At 48.2% G+C, this 21,065-nt stretch overlaps 8 protein-coding genes across 8 annotated transcripts; 4 read left to right on the top strand and 4 right to left on the bottom strand.

Moving 5' to 3' along the window:
• Positions 1–1,371: 1,371 nt before the first annotated feature.
• Positions 1,372–2,534, bottom strand: BDW43DRAFT_319304 (HpcH/HpaI aldolase family protein; the record flags this gene model as incomplete). Its single annotated transcript, XM_032048886.1, has 4 exons — positions 2,172–2,534; positions 1,969–2,120; positions 1,685–1,920; positions 1,372–1,634 (listed from the first exon to the last, which is right to left on the bottom strand). Exons 1-4 carry the CDS (start codon positions 2,319–2,321, stop codon positions 1,372–1,374), a joined length of 801 nt encoding a protein of 266 aa, XP_031905882.1. The 5' UTR covers positions 2,322–2,534.
• A 511-nt stretch (positions 2,535–3,045) lies between these two features.
• On the bottom strand, positions 3,046–4,816 carry BDW43DRAFT_260484 (RraA family protein). The gene has a single exon (XM_032040211.1). The coding sequence runs from the start codon at positions 4,506–4,508 to the stop codon at positions 3,132–3,134; it is 1,377 nt and encodes a 458-aa protein (XP_031905881.1). The 5' UTR covers positions 4,509–4,816; the 3' UTR covers positions 3,046–3,131.
• A 112-nt stretch (positions 4,817–4,928) lies between these two features.
• On the top strand, positions 4,929–6,383 carry BDW43DRAFT_296400 (PLP-dependent transferase; the record flags this gene model as incomplete). The annotated part of the gene is made up of 5 exons (XM_032044205.1): positions 4,929–5,043; positions 5,139–5,637; positions 5,693–6,089; positions 6,151–6,260; positions 6,344–6,383. 5 exons carry the CDS (start codon positions 4,929–4,931, stop codon positions 6,381–6,383), a joined length of 1,161 nt encoding a protein of 386 aa, XP_031905880.1.
• Positions 6,384–7,021: 638 nt separating this feature from the next.
• On the bottom strand, positions 7,022–8,072 carry BDW43DRAFT_319298 (alpha/beta-hydrolase; the record flags this gene model as incomplete). Its single annotated transcript, XM_032048885.1, has 1 exon — positions 7,022–8,072. The coding sequence occupies exon 1, from the start codon at positions 7,826–7,828 to the stop codon at positions 7,022–7,024; it is 807 nt and encodes a 268-aa protein (XP_031905879.1). The 5' UTR covers positions 7,829–8,072.
• A 667-nt stretch (positions 8,073–8,739) lies between these two features.
• On the top strand, positions 8,740–11,791 carry BDW43DRAFT_260479 (fungal specific transcription factor domain-containing protein). Its single transcript, XM_032040210.1, has 4 exons — positions 8,740–9,500; positions 9,561–10,515; positions 10,604–11,019; positions 11,092–11,791. The coding sequence occupies exons 1-4, from the start codon at positions 9,386–9,388 to the stop codon at positions 11,310–11,312; spliced, it is 1,707 nt and encodes a 568-aa protein (XP_031905878.1). The 5' UTR covers positions 8,740–9,385; the 3' UTR covers positions 11,313–11,791.
• Positions 11,792–12,884: 1,093 nt separating this feature from the next.
• On the top strand, positions 12,885–13,984 carry BDW43DRAFT_319293 (zinc-dependent alcohol dehydrogenase family protein; the record flags this gene model as incomplete). Its single annotated transcript, XM_032048884.1, has 2 exons — positions 12,885–13,395; positions 13,458–13,984. 2 exons carry the CDS (start codon positions 12,885–12,887, stop codon positions 13,982–13,984), a joined length of 1,038 nt encoding a protein of 345 aa, XP_031905877.1.
• A 253-nt stretch (positions 13,985–14,237) lies between these two features.
• Positions 14,238–15,616, bottom strand: BDW43DRAFT_296396 (major facilitator superfamily domain-containing protein; the record flags this gene model as incomplete). Its single annotated transcript, XM_032044204.1, has 6 exons — positions 14,238–14,392; positions 14,445–14,506; positions 14,590–15,036; positions 15,069–15,256; positions 15,295–15,398; positions 15,529–15,616. 6 exons carry the CDS (start codon positions 15,614–15,616, stop codon positions 14,238–14,240), a joined length of 1,044 nt encoding a protein of 347 aa, XP_031905876.1.
• Positions 15,617–18,952: 3,336 nt separating this feature from the next.
• On the top strand, positions 18,953–21,034 carry BDW43DRAFT_305923 (uncharacterized protein; the record flags this gene model as incomplete). Its single annotated transcript, XM_032045902.1, has 5 exons — positions 18,953–19,156; positions 19,235–19,489; positions 19,556–19,766; positions 19,823–19,918; positions 20,151–21,034. 5 exons carry the CDS (start codon positions 18,953–18,955, stop codon positions 21,032–21,034), a joined length of 1,650 nt encoding a protein of 549 aa, XP_031905875.1.
• Positions 21,035–21,065: the final 31 nt, after the last annotated feature.

Below are 21,065 nucleotides of genomic sequence, written 5' to 3'. Positions count from 1 at the left end.
GTTCCTCCATTTGGGGCAGCCTTTGGAAATAACCAACTCAGATTCTGGAGCTCGGAAAGCAATATCGAACAGGTTCGAATTTCACTTGCCTATGACACTGTTGAGTTCCAAAGTATTTTTTGTGCTGACAGAGATGGCACACTAACAGCCTCTATGTCGTGGGCATAATGCGCGTTTTAATTAGATGGGCCCATCAAATAGGGATAATCGGGCCAGGGCTCAACAGCAAACGATGTGATTGCGTTAAGCTCTAAACGAGCTTTTCGAAGGTCTGGTAAAGGACGACCGCTTGTGGTCTGATACTGGAAATTTATCCTGACGCTTGTGGTGAGTGTGTCTGATGTTGAGTTTGTCTGGCTAGGGGGGCAATAATGAATAGCCGCTGGGTGTGTGGCATGGACGGAGAGGTCGCCAATTCGCCGCCGACGTATCCCTTCGGAGATGAATCTACGCTGGCTCATGCGATAGAGTATGCTATCTTCGGCGATCAGAAGAGGTGGCTGTTCTATGCGAGGAGAGTGTACATGTGTCCAATGTGCCCATTCCCCGATTGCTCGCGGTACGCCATCTTTGCGGGTCTTGAATATGCGGGAAACGATGCGATATGTAATAGAAACGTTCCCAGGAGTCAAGTTCTCAGAACGAGGGATTCGGTTCAGGACGACGGCATGCGGACCGAAATATATACTGGAGTTCTTGATTTGCCGATAGTTCTCCCGGACAAGCCAAGTCTTCCACCTACCTTTCACTCATGTCTTGTTTCTAGGACTTACTCATTAAGGCTGGAGCTCTCTTTTGAACCGTGCAGTCAATGGACAGCGTCAAGCAAGTTGTTCTTGACTGTTCCAGCCCAGATATGCTAAAAAGAACTCACATCGTTGCATTACCTTATAAGATATCCCTTGGATAGGCCTCGACGAGGATGTATATTAGGGAGTGATGCACTCTCCACATACGTACGGGGACACATATAGGTTTTATAGGCTGCATTCCGCTTCGGCGGCGGGTCAGGGTTAAGGAAATCCACTTTACTCAAGAAGCCTAGGACTTCCCTTGAATAGCTCCCATGCCGCTCACCGTGTCTTTCCCGCATACGGCCTACCTAGTCCCAGGCTCCGAGCTATATGTCCATTCACTCTGCCTATCGCCGCAGTAAGCGCTTGGATGCCCATCAATGGCATGCAGCCACGGCTGGTGATTAGTTGAGAGGAAATTGCAACGGCCTCACCGAGATTCACATTAAATATGATAATATTTCAAGTCTTATGTTTAAGGGAACCTGTACATCCCAACCTGGATGTAATAGAAGGATAATTATAAAACAGCCATTCAGGCAGATATCTGCATACTCTTGTCTATCCCGTAAAGGTATCACGAGCGCGCAACTTGCAATTCAGTTGTATACCAGTTTTGAATCGCCCGAATATCATAACTCATTGCCACAGTATCAAACACTTTCAGATGCTCCTTGCACAAAGCCCCGTTGTTTGATAATCGACAAACCCATTTCCCATGCTTCCTGGCTGCAGTTACGATCTTTTCTATGGCGTCGACAAATTCAGGCTCGGTTTCTTTTGCAGGAAGATAACCAAGGACTGATAGGGCAAGGTCATTCGGCCCAATGAAAATCATATCTTGATAGAGGTTAGCGAAACCATTCTCCAGGTTTGTGGCAATCACTAACCGACACCAGGTACAGCACAGATAGCGTCAACATTCTCGACCCCCACTTTCGATTCAATTTGAACACAGGTGATGAGCGTTTCGTTCGCTGTTTCCAGGTATGTCGCGATGTCGGTGCCATGAGCGATGGCTGGAAACGCTGAGCCTTGTCCTCGAAGCCCTTGTGGAGGGAATTTTGAATGAGAGACAACTGTCCTGGCTTCTTCGGCCGTATTGATCTGAGGTACAACGATGCCGCTTATAACACCTTTAGTAACTAGAATAGTATATATTAGTGTCCCTTACTGTGCACCAGCATCCAAAGCTCGTTTAATCAAATCTGCGTGAGTCATTCGAAGACGAACAAGCGGCGACACTCCCAAAGCAGCGATGGCGGCAGTTGCGCTGTGCATGGAATCGTCGCTGATATGGCCATGCTCACAATCGATGATTATGCCCTTGACGATCATTAGTGAGATTATAAACTATAGAAGGAGGGCAACGCTGACATCAACGCCGGTCTGAGCTACGATTTGGGCTGTGCGAAAGGACGGAAGCCCTAAAAAGGTCATAATAGGCTTCGAAGTGGCTCGAAGAGCATTTAGCAGGCGCAAACGTGGGTTGTAAATCGAGGTTGTCATGGGTGATGAGTATAACATTCTGCGTTAGGAGCTTCCGATAGATTATGGGGACGTCTAGAGAAGACCGCGCTGCAATACAAAGAAAGGAGCAATGAAGACGGCTGGCATAATAGGCAGCGATATTTATGTCGAGAGTGACTTGTAAATTTCATCTGAAAATAGTCGCAATGGGGCAATGGGAGAGCATTCGAGTTACTCAGTATCGGGAAAACAGATTTAGCCCGAGCTGAGCTTGAAGCCGACGCCGAAACCAGAGATCTAGTCCCACAAGGAACGGGACTTGGGGCGCAAGACAACCTAAGCCTTATTTCCATGGCTTGCAACCTTCATAGGCCATCCTTATTGAGCTAGTTTAGGTTCCCCTTAGAGCCCACTCAGTGCCAGCTTAGGGGTTAGGATGCTCAGTAAGCGGCTGACCCCATGATCTCAGAGCGATCACCGGTTATCTACAGTAGAGTATGTAGAGTTACATGGGATATCCACCGGTATTTGTTCAATTTCCAGTTGGTAGCTTTCAAGGGCCAGAGGCTGGTTCATTAGTCTTAGAGAACCCTTATTATTATTATAACCGAAAAATTATAAGCTGGCTCTCCCAAAAGCTGAGGGTTTAGTTTGAATGGTGCATATGAGACAGGTATAACTGCCTAAGGATGTATAAACGAAAGTAAAAGATTACAACACCCCAACGTTAAGTGATGGTAAATCAGGCACTGAAAATGGCTGCTTCTCTTGACATCAATTTGTAATTTGGAAGAGTGTTAACTAAACCAGAGGAAGCAGCTTATGTTCCCAATGTCTCGTCGCCAGGGGACCTTTTTCTGCTAACCTTTATCCCTTACGCTGCAGTGTGTGATAACCGAGCTTCTCTCGCGCCTCTGAGATTGTGGATCCGCCAGCGATCATTTCTCGGATTCCGGCTTCACTTTCCTCGATCCTTCGTGCGATTTCGGCCACCTCACGCGCTCGATCGCGTGGAACAATAACGACACCGTTTGCATCGGCAACAACGATATCGCGAGGGTTGACACGTACCTTGCCGATGCCGATCGACTCGTTGACCCCTCCCACCTGAACCCGGTCCTTGCCGGTTCGCATCCAACGTCCAGCGGTGAAAAGCGGGTAGTCATCCTCAATCGCACGGTTCACATCGCGGCACACACCGTCGATAACAGCTCCAGCAACGCCTCGTATTCCGGCGTACTGAGTCATTATGTCGCCCCAAACGGTACAATCGGAGCGGCCACCGTTGTCGATGACTACCACATCGCCTATGGCAACGTCGTCAATGAAATCGCCAACGCTTCCCGGCGGCTCGCTGGCGGGTACATAACGAACAGTGAAGGCCGGACCGACGGTAACCTTTTTGGAGTCAGTCAGAGGCATAATACCGAACGCCTGTCCCGGAATCCCAAGCTTATCAAGCGCGTCAGAGACTCCAGGGGTGTCTGAATCAGCGAACAGCGCTACCAACTCTTGATCCTCGGCCTTAGCTTTCTTGGGATTTCGGGTGGAAGATCGCGCGGCTGTCGCGACTGCCAATGATGGTGTACTCTCGCAGATGGCTTCAAATTGCGTGTCATGCATGACCTCTGACACGGGGTGACCGGCTCGAACGGCCTGGATCATAAGGCTCTGGCGACGGTCGATCCGCTCGCCCAATTCCAAGACCTCTTCAATGCGCTTCGCCGGGACGAACACTGCCCCGCATCTATCGGCGATAACATAGTCGTCTTGGTTGACCATGATGCCGCGTATCTGCAGCGGTGTACCGGAATAAACTTGCACCAGTCGATTACGCGCGCTGATCATAGTCACGCCACGACCGTAAACGGGATAGCCGACCTCACGGCTGCCGTCGATGTCGCGACTCATGCCATCGATGATGGTTCCACGGATGCGTTTCGCTTTCGAGGCATTAGCGAGGATATCGCCCCAGCACGAGATGCCATCTATGCCTCCGGAGATGACGAGAATGCGATCATCCGTCATTACCGCATCTATCACCGGGGTGAGAAGATGGGCCGAGGGAGCAGCATCAGTCTTTGGGCCCACTTTCACTGTGCTTGCGCGTCCAACAATCTTTGGACAGTCCCAGAGTGGCCGCAGGCCGTATGTGGCTCCTTGAAGGCCTAGAAAATCCAAGGCATCAGACAACGTATTGGTGTCGAGCGCCGAAAGTCGGTCCAATATGCTGGATTGACTCATGGTGTCGACTTCGGTTGGTAATCGAAATCATGAAGGTTGTCAATAAGGAAATGCCTCGAGTGAGTAGTGGCATGGCTTTTATTCACCAAGAAAGTAATCAAAGCTTCATCATATCGGTATCGGCATGGGTTCGCCGATCCCGAACTATGCGAACTATGCCGATCCCGATTTCGCTGGAAGTCTCCAGCTGATAGCAACGTCCGGGGACCCCATTACCACCCCGTATGTGTTGCGGAACCCAGATCGGTAAATTGACAGTGTGCCGAGGCTCGACAGGGCGAGCAGCGAGTTGCGATACGCATGGCGGCATGTAACTCACCCTCACTGGCTATAAATCCAAGTAGCATACAGCACAATTTTAAGAGCGCTTTTGACCACTTTATTCCTTTCATTTCGGACGCGCTGTGAATCACCTCGTCGATGTCCCAATTTGCTGGTCTTTCTGAGGGAACGCTCGACGTTGCTTTTGCCTTGATTGAGGCGTACAAGGAAGATCCATCGCCTTGCAAATTTGATCTCACTCCGGGGTTCTACCGTGACGAAGATGCAAAGCCTTAGATCTTGCCGTCTGTACGAAAGGTAACGTTAATCACTGCAGCCTTGACGATCTCTCTTACTAAATATGTCTAGCTATGGCCAAGCAAGCCTTGCTAAGCGATCCAACCGCGGATCACGAACATTTGCCGATCCTCGGCCATGCTGGACTGCTCGATAGTGCCCAAAGACTTGTATTTGGTGCAACAGCCGAGGAGGTCAAGACCATCGCTTCCATCCAGACTATTGCGGGCACCGGGGCAAATCACCTCGGTGCCTTACTTTTGACCAAGTCTAGCTGCCCTCGGACAGTCTGGATCTCGGACCCCACGTGGATCAATCATCACGAAATCTGGCGGTTACTAGACAGCGGCATCAAGCGTCAGACATACCCCTACTTCGATAATAAATCATTTACTATCGATTACAACGGGATAATATCCACCCTCCAGCTGAAGGCCACAGAGGGTGACGTTGTGGTCTTGCACGGCTGCGCACATAATCCTACTGGGCACGACTTTACCAAGGATCAGTGGAAGGCCATTGCCAATGTTTGGGAACAGAAAAAGCTTGTTCCTTTCTTTGATCTGGCCTAGTGAGTGGCGTTTCCCTAATCCGAAATTGCTCAATAAGCTAAAATTCACCCGTAGCCAGGACTTTGCCACCGGAGATTTGGCTGAAGATGTCTGGTCCGTACGGCATTTCTTCCGCAACGCGTCGCTGGAAATTTTAGTGGCGCAATCATTTCCCCAGAACTTTGGTCTGTATGGCGAACGTGTCGGCGCGCTCCACGTTGTATGCCGGACGGAGGTCACTAGATTGAAGGTCCACAACATGCTTACACGACTGTCTCGCGCTGAGATAACAACATCCCCTATCAACGGCGCTAGAACTATGGCAAAAGTACTCGGAGACAAAGACTTGAAACAGCAGTGGCAAAATGATCTGTTCCATATGAGTGACCGTATGAGGTCAATGCGAGAAAGATTAGTGAATGCACTTCAGAAGCGTCAAACACCAGGTTCGTGGGATCACATATTGATGGATGTGAGTTCTTCTGCTTCTTTCATGTGTCCTGCTTCACCTTAGATTCGCTAACGTTCTGCAGATTGGAATGTTCTCAATGACATGCTTGCAGCCAGGACAGATCCGGGCACTGAAAGAAGAATATCATGTATATCTTCTTCCTTTGGGAAGAATATCCACAACAGGCTGTTCGTAGAAATACTTTTCTACAGCTCCTTCGCTCACAAGCTAATTCGCATATAGTGACTGAGCATAACGTGGAATATGTTGCGCAGGCTTTTCCACACTGTCATTGTTGCTGCCAAACCCGAGTAACACAGCTTATATGGGAGGAGAACTGTTCGATGGGAAAGAGGGGTCTTTCAAGAGAGCCGGGATTTCAACTCTCAACCCCAGCGCTTCCAATCGTTGATTTGGTTAAATGCAGAGTGGTTAAGTTGTAACGAGGGAGGTTCTGATCTCTGCGTAATAGAATAAATTGTTTAGGTAGCAGCTTCCTATATGAGTGGGTGTAAATTGGTCTCCCCTTGCTACACTGCCCGAAATCACACTTGTGCCTGGCGTGGTATCATTTCTGTCTTTCAACGGATCTCCTCTGCACAAGGGCAATCGCCATTAGCAATGTGCCTGAGAAAAGCGACAAATTGCCTCGAAACTCAAAGGAAGTGAAACTTACCCTTGTTGGTGCTGTAAGGATGTCTGGCTGTGCTGCCTGGGAGATTACCCCTCGGCCCTGTAGCTCCCAGAACGTCACGCTAGAATGATGAAAATAAGATGAAAACATAGACTCACCTTGCTACGACTATGTGATGGCAGGAATTTAGATTGTCCGTTCAGGCTGTCAGCACCTTATGTTAAAAAGGGTGCCCACCGAACCCCGTTGCACTCTTCAGCCAATTTGTTCGTCGCTCGTCCTATATTCTTATTCGGCTCTATGCCTATAGCATATTTACCTAGCCTAAACTAATACTGCGTAGGAATACCGCAATCCGACGGAACATCTCGACTGGGTTGGAGTACATGGGAAAGTGCCCGCTCTCGGAGATCTCAGCGAGCTCCACGCCCTGCTTCTCCAACCTCCCCAGATACGACAAATCCCGATTCGCCTCCCCAAACATGAACATCTTCGGGCACGGCAGCCCCAGGAACATGCCCAGCAGATCCTCCTCGTCGGACAGGCGAACCATCGACTCAAAGATGGGTCGTATAGCCGGCGCGCGCACCCGCGCACGCAGGGTGCTGGCATACAAAGCGCTAGCAAAGGACTTTGACTTTCGTATGCGGTTGATAAATTCATTGAAGAATGCCTCCGGGTCGCCCGAGCGGAAAGTGAAGATCTGGCGGCTCAAGAAACAGTCCTCCGGCGCAAGGTTGCCCTTGATATCTACAAAGCTCAGGACTCGGTCCGGATAGCAATGTGCGAGGAGGAGCGCGGTCAGTCCGCCCATTGAGTGGCCGATGAGGTGAAAGCTGGTGATATTGAAATGGGCGAGGAGCGCTTCTGCTGTTGCCACAAGGAAAGGGATGTCTATACCAGACAGTTTGTCGCTTGTTGACTGCCCGCAACCCGGCGCGTCGAAGGCGATGAAACCATACTGTTGTAAGGCCGGATGGAGGGGTAGATCGGCTAGATCTTCTTTGCAGGAGCCGAAACCATGCAGAAATAGAATTGGCGGCTGGGAGTTAAGGCTGTGGATCGTGGACAGGTCAAGGTTGACGCCCTTGACCTGGAGCGGGATCGTCGTGTAAGTGAGAGACATGACATGCCAATGAATACTTGATGGGTATGGGAGTACTAGACAGTAAGTATCTTAGCTGGAAAATTTGTTCAAGATATAATTTTCGGAATACAAAGAGTGCAGTGGCGAAAATAAAGTTCTGTGGACTCGGTCGGCGAAATGCCATTTTGCCGCTGCCTGCATCGGTCGACAGTGAAGCTTAATGAGACGTCGGTTGAAGTATGAAGCAATATGACAGTTGAGTTACGCTACGTAAAATATGCTTACTATGGTTCAGTTTCAGGATTCCACCTCCCATAGAACATATCTTTACCTTCTTCTCCTGCTCCTTTTCGTCCAAGGGAATGCCATGACTGCTTAATCCTTGCGCCATAGTCCGTAGAGTTGATATTCGCATGAAAGATCTTTTCGTTATACTTCAAAAGTGTTGTGATCTCAGGGGAAAGATGGGCAGAATGATGCTGTATCAGCTACACATACGTAGCCTACTGAGGACCGGATGCCATTCCGATAGATCTCAATTCTATGGACGACTATATCAACTATCTTGACTGCTTCTTCTCTTTTTCCGCTAATGGGTAAAGCCTTCAGGGGCACAAGAGTTGGTGATCCGGCCAAGCCGCTAGGCGATCACGTGTCTCCTATAGATTCATAACAAAAAGAGACTATGCTTTACTGGTATAGATGTATGCAATCTTGCGCACGGATGGCAAAGTCAAGGAAGTAGCAAAGCTTCCACATAGAATGCTCAAATGACTGTATTGGGGGATTTGAAGGTGTTTCACTGTACCTCTCTAAAAAGAGAATAGATCAGGGTCGACAGCGCTAAACTAGATTCGGTTAGCGTGTGTTGTTTCTCACGTGCTGATACGCCAATATTATTATCATCTGGCTGTAACTTTGTATCTGTGTTAGCACTTCTAGTTCTGTTTGCTCTCTGTTGGAACTACCATTCATAAGACGCCTTGTTTGATGCCAAAACCCCACGTGCCTAGCCCCAAAGATGGGAGGGAATTCAGTTGCACTTACTGCCAGCGAACGTTTCGCAGGCTGGAGCATTTGCAACGCCACACAAGACGACGTTTGTACAGTCTCTCACGGTAGTGACAATCACACTAAACAGTCTTGATCTAGATACAAATGAAAGGCCTTTTGCCTGCCATTGTGGCGCATTATTCTCTCGACGCGACCTGCTGCGTCGGCACGAGCGTTTGGCTTGTCATTCGGAACCCAGCAGTTTACCAGTGCAGATTTTGAATGAGAATCAGCACCTGATGCAGCACCAAGTCGGGTCATCCTCAGCTTTTGAGCCTAGACGTTCCGACAAAACCCGTCCTCGCCGAAGACAGAGTCTGGCTCCGGAGCAAATTCCCCAGCCTGCGGACTTTCTCACTGGCATACATCATGACCAGACGTCTGGGTAAATAATCAGCACAAACGATCAATGGTTCACATATGCCCTAACACAATCTAGGACTGAACCAGGTCTGCTTGATAATCATTCCATTTCTCCCTTAGCACAGCAAGGAGCTCAAGCACGGGGTGAGTCCCTTGTGCTTCTTAATCGCGCTACTGCTGATGAGACAAGGTCAACAGGAAGGCGATAGCCAAAGGCCACAGTTCGGGAACAACAGTCGTGGGCCTTCTGCTCCGGTATTTCCTAGTATATTCCCCGCTCCCCAATTGGCTCTTGGTGAGTGTTGTTCCCCTCCCCGATGGCCTCTTGGGACGGCAACTGACAACCCCATCACAGCTACTCAGATTGTTCCGCATTTTGCGAGCCCCCGTGTTACACCCTTTGACCGCTCTAGACTGCTTTCTTCCCTGGGAAGGGTAGAGAAAATATTCCCCAACCCGTGTTTACCTTCCAGCGATGCGTTGACTCGCTATCTGGCTGGATACTTCACTGGATTCTACCCTCTTGTCCCCTTTACTCACACTCCAACATTCAAGCTTGAATCATGCTTACCAGAGCTTTGCTTAGCTATGTTGGCTGTTGGTGCAATGGATAGGTTTGAGGTCACACCAGCCACTGAGTTGTTCTATCTTGCAAAGGCCCTCCTGTCGGATAGCCAGCAGCGCAGGGCACGAGCTGAGATGAAGCAGTCGACAGGCTTAGTTGACAATGGCTCCTCATTGGCCAGGCAGTTAATCGACGAGCTGAGGTGCTTACTCTGTCTCGCGCACTTCGCATCATGGCAAAGAGACCCGGCCCTGAGAAACGAAGCTTGTGTCTTGCAGAGCTTGCTTGGGCAGTCTCTAAGATCGAACCCTTTGGAGGAAACAGCGCAAAGTGAGCAATATCTTGACTGGGAACAGTGGGCCCAACAGGAATCAGAAAGACGTACCAAGCTGTTTGCCTTCTGTTTCCTTGGAATCCAAAGCATTTCTTTTGATGTGCCACCTAGCATTTGGTGTGACGAGATTAACCTGAGGCTACCGTGCTCTTGTCCCGAGTGGACAGCACCAGATGCAACAACCTGGAGCATGCTGCGACGAGCGACTCCAAACGAACAGGGGCTATACCGTGATACGCTGGATGCACTATTGTCTCCGCTGAATCAAACCAACCATGGCACCCCACCCCCCACACCCGTGGGAAACTATGTTTTAATTCATGGACTGCTGCAGAAGATTCTCTGGACGAGGAGATCTCTCTGTGGGAACTTATCGCGGACGTTGTTGGAGGATTATGAGTCAATTTTTGAGTAATCTCTCCGCCCTGTCCATATCTGCTTTCGAGCCTTATTGCCGGGATCTATTGCTGACACTGTGTTGTGCTTGCTCAATTTACAGGTCTGCTCTGCAGAAATGGACTTCGTTATGGCAACAAACCCCAGAGTCGAACTTAGAACCTTTAGACCCGAACGGGCCCTTACCTTTCACATCGAGTGCCCTACTGAGCCTTGCGTACGTCCGCAACTGTTTTGATATCTTTCCGACAAGGAAGATATTCACCTGGGCCCCCGCCGAGATTGCCCAAGTGCTTCGAACATCGCCGCCTGTGGATCGGAAATGGAGCTCGCTTTTAGCAGCCTATCATGCAACTAATCTCCTTGCTACATTGGTCAAACTGGGCGTTCAATACTTTAAGCACAACCAGTCAGTCCTCTGGAGCGTTGAGGCTACTCTTTGTGGTCTCGACTGCTCTGTCTTCCTAGAGAAATGGCTTCGTCGAGTGAACGACACAATGCAAGATTTACCATTATCAGGTTTGTGCAATTCCCTTCTTGGGATGATTATTATAGCCGCAAGTAATGCCCAGGCACTAATTTCCTTATCAGACTATGAAATACAACTGGTTGATTGGATCAAAGACGTTGTTTACGAGGGCCTATCATCTGCTAATGACGGCTCTTTTGACACCACTTCCAGGCCTGCTATTCTACCCGACCAGATCATCACAGTGTGGTCCCACATCATGCAGGGAAATTCCCCGTTCACATTCATACGAATGATTGGCGAGGTGCTTGACGAGTATAGGCAGCTATCTGTTAGGAGCTAATTAGACCCACAAAGGCAGATTCACTACACTGTTCTCATGCTGGGATAAAATAGTTGTGAGCATTAACATTGAATAACAAGTAAGTGTTTGAAGCAACTCGCCGACGTGTTGAATTATATGTCTAAACACTGCCTGTCGCTTCAGAGGTAGCCGGGTTAACCCCCACTTTGTTATCTTGTATGAAACACACTTCATATCCCAGAGTCGTGTAAGACTTGCCCAAGATGAATTTGTCCTCGTCGGCCATGACAACATACTTGTAGAACAGATCATTGAGAGTGTTCGCTATACAGTCAAGCGAGGGCACGTAGGTTGCTCATGACCATCCCAGTGCGAGATCGAGTCAAAGCCTTGATAGTTCCAGGGTCTGGCATCCTCGGCGCGAAGTTTGGGCGGCTGGTGGTTCTGAATTCGACTGAGAAAGGTGAGAAGAGTATTTGTAAGATCCTGTCATGCTGCTTATGAATGTAGTTTACGACTCCGTGGCGACGCGGCCATTTGGAGGATGGCCGGCCCATTTTCTCCAAAATTGGAGAACGCCCAGCAACTGATATATCTACAGTGGCATGTCAAAAGTCTTAAACACCCCTTTCACGGTGCCAAGGCACTAATAAGCTAAAATTTAGACCGCTTTTCTAATTAATATATACTAAAGCGAGCTAACCTCCATAGCCAGTATGAACAATGATTGAAAGAGAGCTCTGTGGATATTGAGTATGGATTCTCCGACAGCCCCGCCCTTATTGTAACCGACCCTCCAGCTAAGCCTACGGGGTCGACGTCCTAGAGGGATCGGTCAGTCTGCAGATTATGTAATACAAGCTAGACACTAAGGTTGCTCAGAATTGCCCCAAGATTCATAGCCCAACGGGAAACCCAACTAAGAGGTTATACAGCACGGGCGCGACTGGCCTTATAGGAGGCGACTTTTTGGTCGTCCCGACAGCAAAACACCCAGAATGGGGAATCTCACGCTCATCAAAGACATTGGGAAGGCTCGTTTTGTCACCAAGCATTTTCCTAATGCTCACATTGTTCAAGGGTCGCTTGAGCACTTGAATGTTGTGGAAAGGGAGACAAAGTCGTCTCGATGTTGTTTTGAATATATTAGTGTCACAGCTGTACGTAGGGAGGTATGTACATGTGGTTCAGGCAGTATCAGACCGCAGGGTCTTATCAAAGTGACCTTGGTACAGTTAGGAACACACTTGCCTGGACCCGTTCTCTTACACTTACCAAGCATCGTAGATCAACGGGTTGCACAGTAGAATTTGGTTCAGTTGGAGAAGTGGGTTCGAGCGGGGATTTGGAGAAGCCCTACAACCACCTGCAAAACCGGAAGCATATGGGCCTCAGGTCGTCGGCAACGCTCACTGGTTATGACTTCTTACATAACTATGGGTTTTCAACGGGCCTATTCGAATAATCTAAATGATGAATCATGCCGATTTATCAGCAATAATGTAAAGGTGGATCACGCAGGTCTATAAATGAATGTCGACGCCCTATCTGTAAGGTGATACTTGTGCCCATCATCGCATCATTCCAATTTTTATTCAGATTCCGAACAACATGTCTCAGACTGTCATTCGTATTGATGGCCCGCGGACCTCAATCCGCAACCTGAAAGCCTTCAATGAGAAGATCCCCGTGCCCACCAAGCACGAAGTGCTGATCAAAGTCCATTCTGTTTCGCTGAACTACCGCGATATTGCTGTCGCCACTTCCCAGTATCCGTTCCCTGTCAAGGACAACGTTGTACCCTGCTCTGATGCCGCCGGTGTTGTCGTCGAGGCCGGCGAGTGTGTCAAGAATCTCGCCAAGGGCGACCGTGTGGTCGGTACCTTTGACCCTACCAACCTCTTCGGCCAACAGATGGACTGGCTGAACGGTCAGGGCGCGCCTGTTGACGGTGTCCTCCGCGAATACATCACCCTTCCTGCTATTGCTGCTGTCAAGCTGCCAGAGAATTCTCCACAGAGCTTCTCTGAGTGGTCCACCTTGGTTTGCACGGGTGTCACTGCATGGAACGCCCTTTACGGTATTACTCCACTGAAGCCCGGTCAGATCGTTCTCTGCCAAGGTATGACAAAATAATCCCCATCAAGGTATATCCCAAGCTAAGTATCGACCGTTGGGATCCAGGAACCGGCGGTGTGTCCATCACCGGGTTGATCTTGGCAAAGGCTGCTGGAGCCACCACGATTGTGACGTCGTCTAGTGACAAGAAGCTCGAGTTTGTCAAGTCCAAATTCGGTGCTGATTACTGCGTCAATTACAAGAAGCACCCTCAGTGGTCCAAGGAGGTCCTGCGGCTTATGAACGGCGAGGGCGTCGACTATGTCCTTGAGAACGGTGGCTCGGGCACCATCGCCGAGAGCATCAACTCCGTGAAGATGGGTGGTAATGTTTCTGTTATCGGCTTCCTTTCCCAGGCCAACGCGATGCCTGATGTTGCGGGCCTTGCGCTGGCCAAGGCTGCCGTAGTCCGTGGTGTTACTGTTGGATCGACTCAGCTTCTGCAGGAGCTTGTCCGCTATGTTGGCCGGAATGGTCTTCGCCTGCCTGTTGATAAGGAGTTTGGCTTCTCTGCTGAGGAAGCCATGAAGGCCTTTGAGTACCTCCAATCAGGTACTCACATTGGCAAGGTGTGTATCAAGGTATCGGAGTAAAGGTAATAACTTGGCCAGGAATGGTGGCATAAAATGCTCGGTCGAGATGGACCATCTGCTTCTTTCTAGCCCATAGTCATTGCCGATGAAGCCAGGACTTATATCGATGTGGAGATTTAACAGGTTTCTTCTACCAGTGTATAGTAGTGACGAGCCAGTGAAAATCAGTATCTCCTATGTCTTACTAAGATTACATCTCTTGATGTGATATTGACTAGTTATACCCTCGTCTTGAACGATAGCCACCGTCCACTCACCAGTCCCCTAGCCGTGATATAACATAACCTCCAAGGAAAACAATAGCCGTTAACGAGCCTGCCAGTGATTGTCTTCCTAGATTTTCGAGCATGACGCCACTCAAAGGTAGAGAGTGTAGGACTCCAAAACTGATCATGAAAGTCATAGTTCCTGTTTCGACTTAACGTTACGAAGCCACAAACTGGATACAGCACGTCCTCACCGTAGAATCTGCCATAATTGCGCGTTTCGCAGGTCGCACCCATAAATACTGCAAGGTCAGTTCTTGTTGTCTTAAGCAGTCCCATCGTGCAACCACGAGAACTAACCTAGGGCAATGGATAAGAATGAGCCGGAGCCGAACCCACCCCCAAAGTGCAGAAAACGCGTAAAGGGTTGGTTTTGACTTTTCCGCAAATGGGATAAACAAAGTTCCCATGAACAATAGCGTGAAAGCAGCCATGGCAAGAATGACATTGAAAGGCGAGATTATATCACCGACCATGCCAAGTAAAATTCGTCCCACGCAGGAAGAAGCACTTAGAATAGCAATCAAAATGTACCCAGCTCCTGGAGGGAAGCCAGCGCCGGTGGCGAGGGTTGGTAATAGCCCGGCGATTGCAAAGATAGCAAACTCGAGTAGAAACAATCCGAAGGATACAAAGAGAAAGGAAGGTGACCGGAAAGCCGAAAAGTTGAACAAGTTACGCATTGTTACTGCTGTAGAACTCCGCTGGACCCGCACCAAATGAGAGTATGGTAAAAAGCAAAGGAGACCCATAGCTGTGATCTCCGTGATGGCAATTGCTATTATTCTCATTGACCACTTCCACCCAAGTCGTGGAACGTTGACTGGAGCATGATGGGGATGATGATTGAACCAACTGAGAAACCTGTCAAAGCAACACCCATTGCCAATCCACGACGACGGGTAAAGACCTTTGCAATGACAGATATAGCTATAGTTGCAGTTGCTGCACCTCCCATTGCTCCAAGTATGCCAAGGCAGAGCATGAATTGCCAATGTGTCTTACACTCGGCCAGTAAAAGAAAGGACATGACGCATGTCTAACACTAATCGGACCCAAGGTCTCAGGTCCGTAAGAATCGCAGGTAGGTCCAATAATGATGTTAAAGGAGTAGCTCAGAAACAGGTACATTCCAGTAATCCATCCAACTTCGCCACAGACAACATGCTCAGCTAGTTAAAATGGAGAAAGGATCGGACTGTTCCAATGGATTGCATGAAGCCTAACAGCCGCATTATGAATAATAGATCTATTGCAGCCTTCCTGAACCTGTCTCACCGTATGATGGTATAATGAAGGTGAATGCACCAACTACACAAAACCTTGCCCGCCATCCAGTTTCTTGACCACAAGGTCCATGGAACATATTGACAGCCTCATTCAGGTCATTTACACTTTCGTGGTTATTCTGGCCTTCAGGCAAAGAAGATAGCCTGTACTGAGTTGACAAATAATCACTCCCTAGGGTAGCCATATTATAGCAGCTTTGGTTGACTATCTTGGTGAAGTGGTATGTTATGCTGTCAATGTTTGCAAGATCAGATGCTTTGCTACAATTAAAACCATGTGGGCAGGGGTAGATAGCCGACTACTGGTTCCATGGCTCACCGTCTGGCATAGTAGGCTTGCCTCCCCCTGCGGAAACATGGCTGCTAGAAGGTCTATTGTAGAGAGCTGAGCCTCCATTAGGTCTGGTGGGAATCGCTGCGGTTTGCTTTGTGCCATTTTTTTGGGTTGTTACTCGTGAATATAACACAAGATATAAACATGATATAAACATTATAAATGTATGCTTGAAGGATTAGAATGGAATCTAAATTGTTACTGGTGGAGCCTCCCATTGTGGAGGAAGCGGAAATCAATCCTCCAGTGTGAGTATGTTTTATGTATGTGTGCTGATTATTTTCTTCACAATGACTAGGTTTTGGAAAACCTATATGAACAGGATACCTCCAATGTTGCGGTATCTTTTTTTTCTCTCAAATGCTCGTAGATTTATTCTAAAATTTGCAAACATCGCTGATACAGCACCCCTGCAGCTGTACAGCTCTGGCCTGAATTTCGCACCGCAAAAAGCGTTGATCAGGAGGAATTTTGAGAGAGAGCTTCCTGATTGATTATCCAAAGACCTAAGAGTGGAAGATACTTGGAGTCCAGAATTAGAACCCCTGGAGGGCCATTCTGGCCGGGTTTGGTTGGCCGCCTTCTCAGGAGATGGCCAGCTTCTGGCATCGGGCCCTCATGTAACACCATCAAGCTCTGGGACTCCGTCACTGGCGCCCTCAAGCATACCATAAGTACTGACAGTATTATCAAACCCGTTCAATTTTCTAAGCACCTGCCGCAATGATTACCAACGTTGGATCTTTTGATATCAAAGTGTGCTATGAACCCTCAAATCCCTCTGGAAAAAGTGTCTCTGCGGGCAGGTCGGTGGGTTACTATTCTGGGTCAAAGGGAGTTATGGCTCCCTCCAGATTATGAACCTAATTCCTCAACAGCCAAAGATGGTACTATCGCACTTGGATGCACAAATGGTAGGGTTGTCATAATCGCGTTTTCATTCATATAAGGTATACTGCATTAAATTACATTCCAGCTCTCTTATATTTCTGAAACTCCTCCCTTGGAAGAAGGGTCAGGGAGAACATAGCCTTATATAGTTATTTGCCGAATTGATAGGATTTTCGCGATGTTTCGACCTTTAAGTGGCACGGTGAAGAAATCTAGAGTCACACTAGCTTTCCTGGTACATTAGGCACGTCAAGGGCAGGCTTCTTTTCAATTTATAAAAGTGCATAATTAATCCATAGGTTAAAGAAAACTAGGATTTTCAAATTCCGTCCCGGACGGATGGTGTTGATAATAGCTCAATGGTAATCTCGCGCTACTCCATTGACGGTGCGGCCAGAAAACAATCATCATGTGTTTCAAGGTCCAACCGATTTTCGAGAAAACCGTACCTGCAACGGAAATTCTTGCTCGTTCCACATCCGGCGTACCAATGAAAGCATTTGGCTCCAACAAGCTTAGAACTACAAGGCCTTGTAGGCCTGAAAACATATCTGATTCGAGGCAGCCAAAGCACAAAAGCAGGCGTTCCAGAGCATCAGGAGATGCCTCTGAAATGAATGTAAGAATGGATAAGCGGTGCGAATGAGAAATCACAATCCAAGTAGATCCTCTTTTACCATCTTCAGCTGTGTAGCTAGTTGGCGTTGGTCATCATATCATCCATTTCAGTAGCAGAGGAGTCAAGATCTTCCATAGCGTAATAGGACAGATTCAGTGTCGATAGGGATAGTGAGTCTATTCAAGTACTATTCGGAGGGCAACAGTTCGGCACAGCCACGATAAACTCCCTACTTTTAACGCCACACTGCGCACTTTCGGCGACTACATTTATATCATAAGAATAGATTTACTTTCTGAGCAAGGCAGTCAAGCCTCCACTAGCCACATGAGAAACATCCATTCTATTACTCTTGGCAGATCTATCAATTCCCTAGCCGAAGAAGATAATGATTCACTGTACCACTAATTCTCGGCGCTTCCCTGACTGTCAGGACCAGCTATGATAAGGAAGCCCCTTTCAACTAGATGACTTAAGAGACTTCGTCGCATTCTTCATCCAAAGCTGCTCTCTTTAGAGATGGCTCATTGCAAGCCTCAAGCTTACAAATCTACTTCCTCTTCCGAGATACACAGTTTCGACAAGGTTCTTTAATAGAATAGGCATCAAAAAATGTCATTATAGGAGCAAGGTACCGTTGCTCCGAATAACGCTACAACTTCGAGGAGAGTACAGTACCCGGGCATACCGGTGGGAAAAATAAGTATATATATTCTTAAAAGGAGCAATAAAAAGTTTGCAAAAACATACAACAGCCGGGATTCGCTGGTGGTCACCCACCCAACTACTAACCGGCCGGCGCGTGGCTTAAGTACGGCTGAGCGGACGGGAAGCCCTGTTCTCCACACCCTGTGGTCGTATGTACCTGTCCTTCAAGAGAAGAGAATATATATAGTATGGATGTCCAAATAATTCACGCAGCTCGACTTCGATTTTACCAATTATTCCCTTCCCAAGCACCTCTTGATCTCTTTCTCAGGGGTTTAATATCTCGTTGGAAGGTACTTCGGTAAATTACAGTAGTCTACCATGTGTTATAGGCAAGAATCGTGCAAATACACTGTACAATCCTAGGTACATGAAACGATATATTTTGTTACACACATATCTATATGACGTTTGAGAGTGATGTTCTCGGAACATCACTAACCTCCTCAAATCATTATTTATTCCGATCAGCGTGTCGAATATGCCTAGTGGATAGGGGCTCTTTGGATATAGGCAGAGCATTAAAGTCTTTTGTCATCAGGCCATATATAAAAAGCACTCATGATTCCCACCGAGATAGGCCTCCTCGATAGTTCTATAGAATCATTAGGTCTAATCTTTTGTAATCTTCATATCCATTTTACTTACTATATCCTGTACACAATGTCGAAGCTATCTCCTTCTCTCATAACGGCACAATGTAGCGACACCGGAAGTCATTCCATTGGTCAATTCCTTCTAGCTGAACCCCGCTACTCGAGTGCCAACTCTTGTCAGAGAGGAAGATGGGACGAAGTCACTGTATCATTTTCTAGCAGCTACGTCTAGTTCTCTTTTTAAATCTTGTATATAGAGAACACGATGGCAAGATGGGTCCGTCTTCACAGCTCAAAGACCGGGGGAGTGAAAAATAGCAAAGGAGCAGGTGACAGTGAAGTCGTACCAGTTTCCAACTCGAAGCCCACGGTCACCACGACTATCGCTACCGACTCGCCTCCTGACCGGCTGACTCCTACAGCCCTAGCCTCAACGACGAAGGGAAGTGATACACACACATCCTCAACGGTTAAGGATCCCGACCTGTGGATTCACGCAAATAAGATTCTCCAACGGAGAGAGACCGATTGAGTGACAGATTATAAGAATCACTCGAGCACCTTGCACGGTGATGCTGGAGTCGACGCGGAACTCCCTGGCAGGCAATGGATCGAGACAACCGTGGATAAGCTATTGAAAGTCCGGGAGGAGAAGCGGTTTAGAATGTCGGTGCCAGGTCGCGATATTACCATACGGACACAAGTCCAGAGACTAGCAAAGTTCTTATTATGGTCGGATCCATTTGTGAAGACGGCTGTGAGTACCCAGCCTTACCCAGCGCTGGCATGGTCCGGATTTTCGGTACTACTACCGGCACGTTATATCCTGCTGTAACCCATGTACTCTACCAAAGCTGAACTATTGAAGCTCCTTACAAGCGGCACTACTAAAAATGAAGCTATGCTGCAAGACTTTAATGCGATCAGCGACCTCCAAGTGTATTGGAAGGTCTGCGAGAAAAGCTACGTTCGCTCCACCCATCGGGGGATTATCAGGATCTCGTTGAGCCCATCACCATTTTGTATTCTTACATGCTGGAATACCAGGCCCTTGTCAATTGCCATCTCTCCCAAGCCCAGTACTTGCGCGCGTGGCAGGTCTTGGCGGGTTCTACTAAATGAATTGAAACGATAGAAAAGAGCAACAAATTGGATGAAATCTACCGCATTCGTTACTTACCAATTGGAGAACAGGATGAGCTTCGTAAGAACAGGGACAGTCTGCTGAAAGGTACGGAAGACTTGCGAAATCCAGCGAGATATCCTTCAGACCTGGACGGAAAGTCGACAAGATGAGAAGGAAGTCCAGCTGCTGCAAGATTTGGCCGCGGCCGGAACCTACAAGAAATACAGGGACAAAAATACAAAATGATTCCGGGGACCTGTGAATAGTTCTTGAAGGATAATCGATTCCAGCAGTGGTGTGGCGGCAAATCTTTTGAGTCTCCTCTGGGTTTCAGCAGGGCCTAGGCATGGCAAATTCGTTCTATCACGGTCCGTGGTTGACGAGGGACAACTATGCGCTCTTACTACCAATATCGTCACGGACTCGACTATCTTATTGTCTGCTGGTACCGTTCCATACTTCATTTTCAAGGATGTAGGGGATGGTCCCATGGATGGTGCTCAGGTGCTGTGTGCGATACTACACCCGTTGTTTACGAGCTCCTCTCAAGTTGGTGGCAAGTACGCATTCCCACTCCACAAAGAGAATGGCCTGAGTCTCACTAATATATCCTCCGTTCTCTGGGAAATCCTGGTCACGTGCGTTGTTTGTTCAGATGCGGAAGTAACTATCTGTGTGCTTGATGCCCTCGACGAATGTAATGAGGAGAGTAGGCGTAAAATAATTTGGACACTCGAGGCTTTCTATTCTGCAAACCAGAGATTACCAAGTTCTTCAAAGTTGAAGTTCCTTGCCACAAGCTGCCCATACACGAATATCGAACAATCCTTCCAAAGGTTTCCAGGGACAGCAGCATATCTGCATTTCGACGGCGACGACAGGTCCGAGCAAATTGGCCGCGAGATCGATCTCGTAATCAATGCCAGAGTTCGAGACGTCGCAGGAGTCTACACCATCGATGATCAACACCGGATCTCCAAGCGCCTTAAGCGCATGCAGAATTGTACATACCTATGGCTACACTTCTCGTTTGACATTATCGAGAAGAGCCCCACGGACTACGGCAGACGGTCCGATATCGAGGGGCTATTTCCAAATCTGCCATCTGAAGTTTCCAAGACATACAAAAAGATTCTGCCCAAAGTACAAATCCCCTGCGGAGGAGATTCTTCTTCAACTAGCTCTCACTGCTGCACAGCCTCTTTTCCCTTGACGAGGTGAAAGCCTTGACGCTAGCTTTTAAAAAAAGGGA

This window comes from Aspergillus alliaceus (genome assembly GCF_009176365.1).
Source record: "Aspergillus alliaceus strain CBS 536.65 unplaced genomic scaffold BDW43scaffold_2, whole genome shotgun sequence".
Taxonomy (NCBI): domain Eukaryota; kingdom Fungi; phylum Ascomycota; class Eurotiomycetes; order Eurotiales; family Aspergillaceae; genus Aspergillus; species Aspergillus alliaceus.
This window is presented reverse-complemented; position numbering and strand designations above follow the sequence as displayed.

Coding starts and splice junctions, on each gene's coding strand:
- BDW43DRAFT_260484 (XM_032040211.1), bottom strand. CDS start 4,508: ATGAGTCAATCCAGCATATTGGACCGACTTTCGGCGCTCGACACCAAT.
- BDW43DRAFT_260479 (XM_032040210.1), top strand. CDS start 9,386: ATGAGACAAGGTCAACAGGAAGGCGATAGCCAAAGGCCACAGTTCGGG. Junction 9,501..9,560: donor CGCTCCCCAATTGGCTCTTG/GTGAGTGTTGTT, acceptor ACCCCATCACAG/CTACTCAGATTGTTCCGCAT. Junction 10,516..10,603: donor GATTATGAGTCAATTTTTGA/GTAATCTCTCCG, acceptor CTCAATTTACAG/GTCTGCTCTGCAGAAATGGA.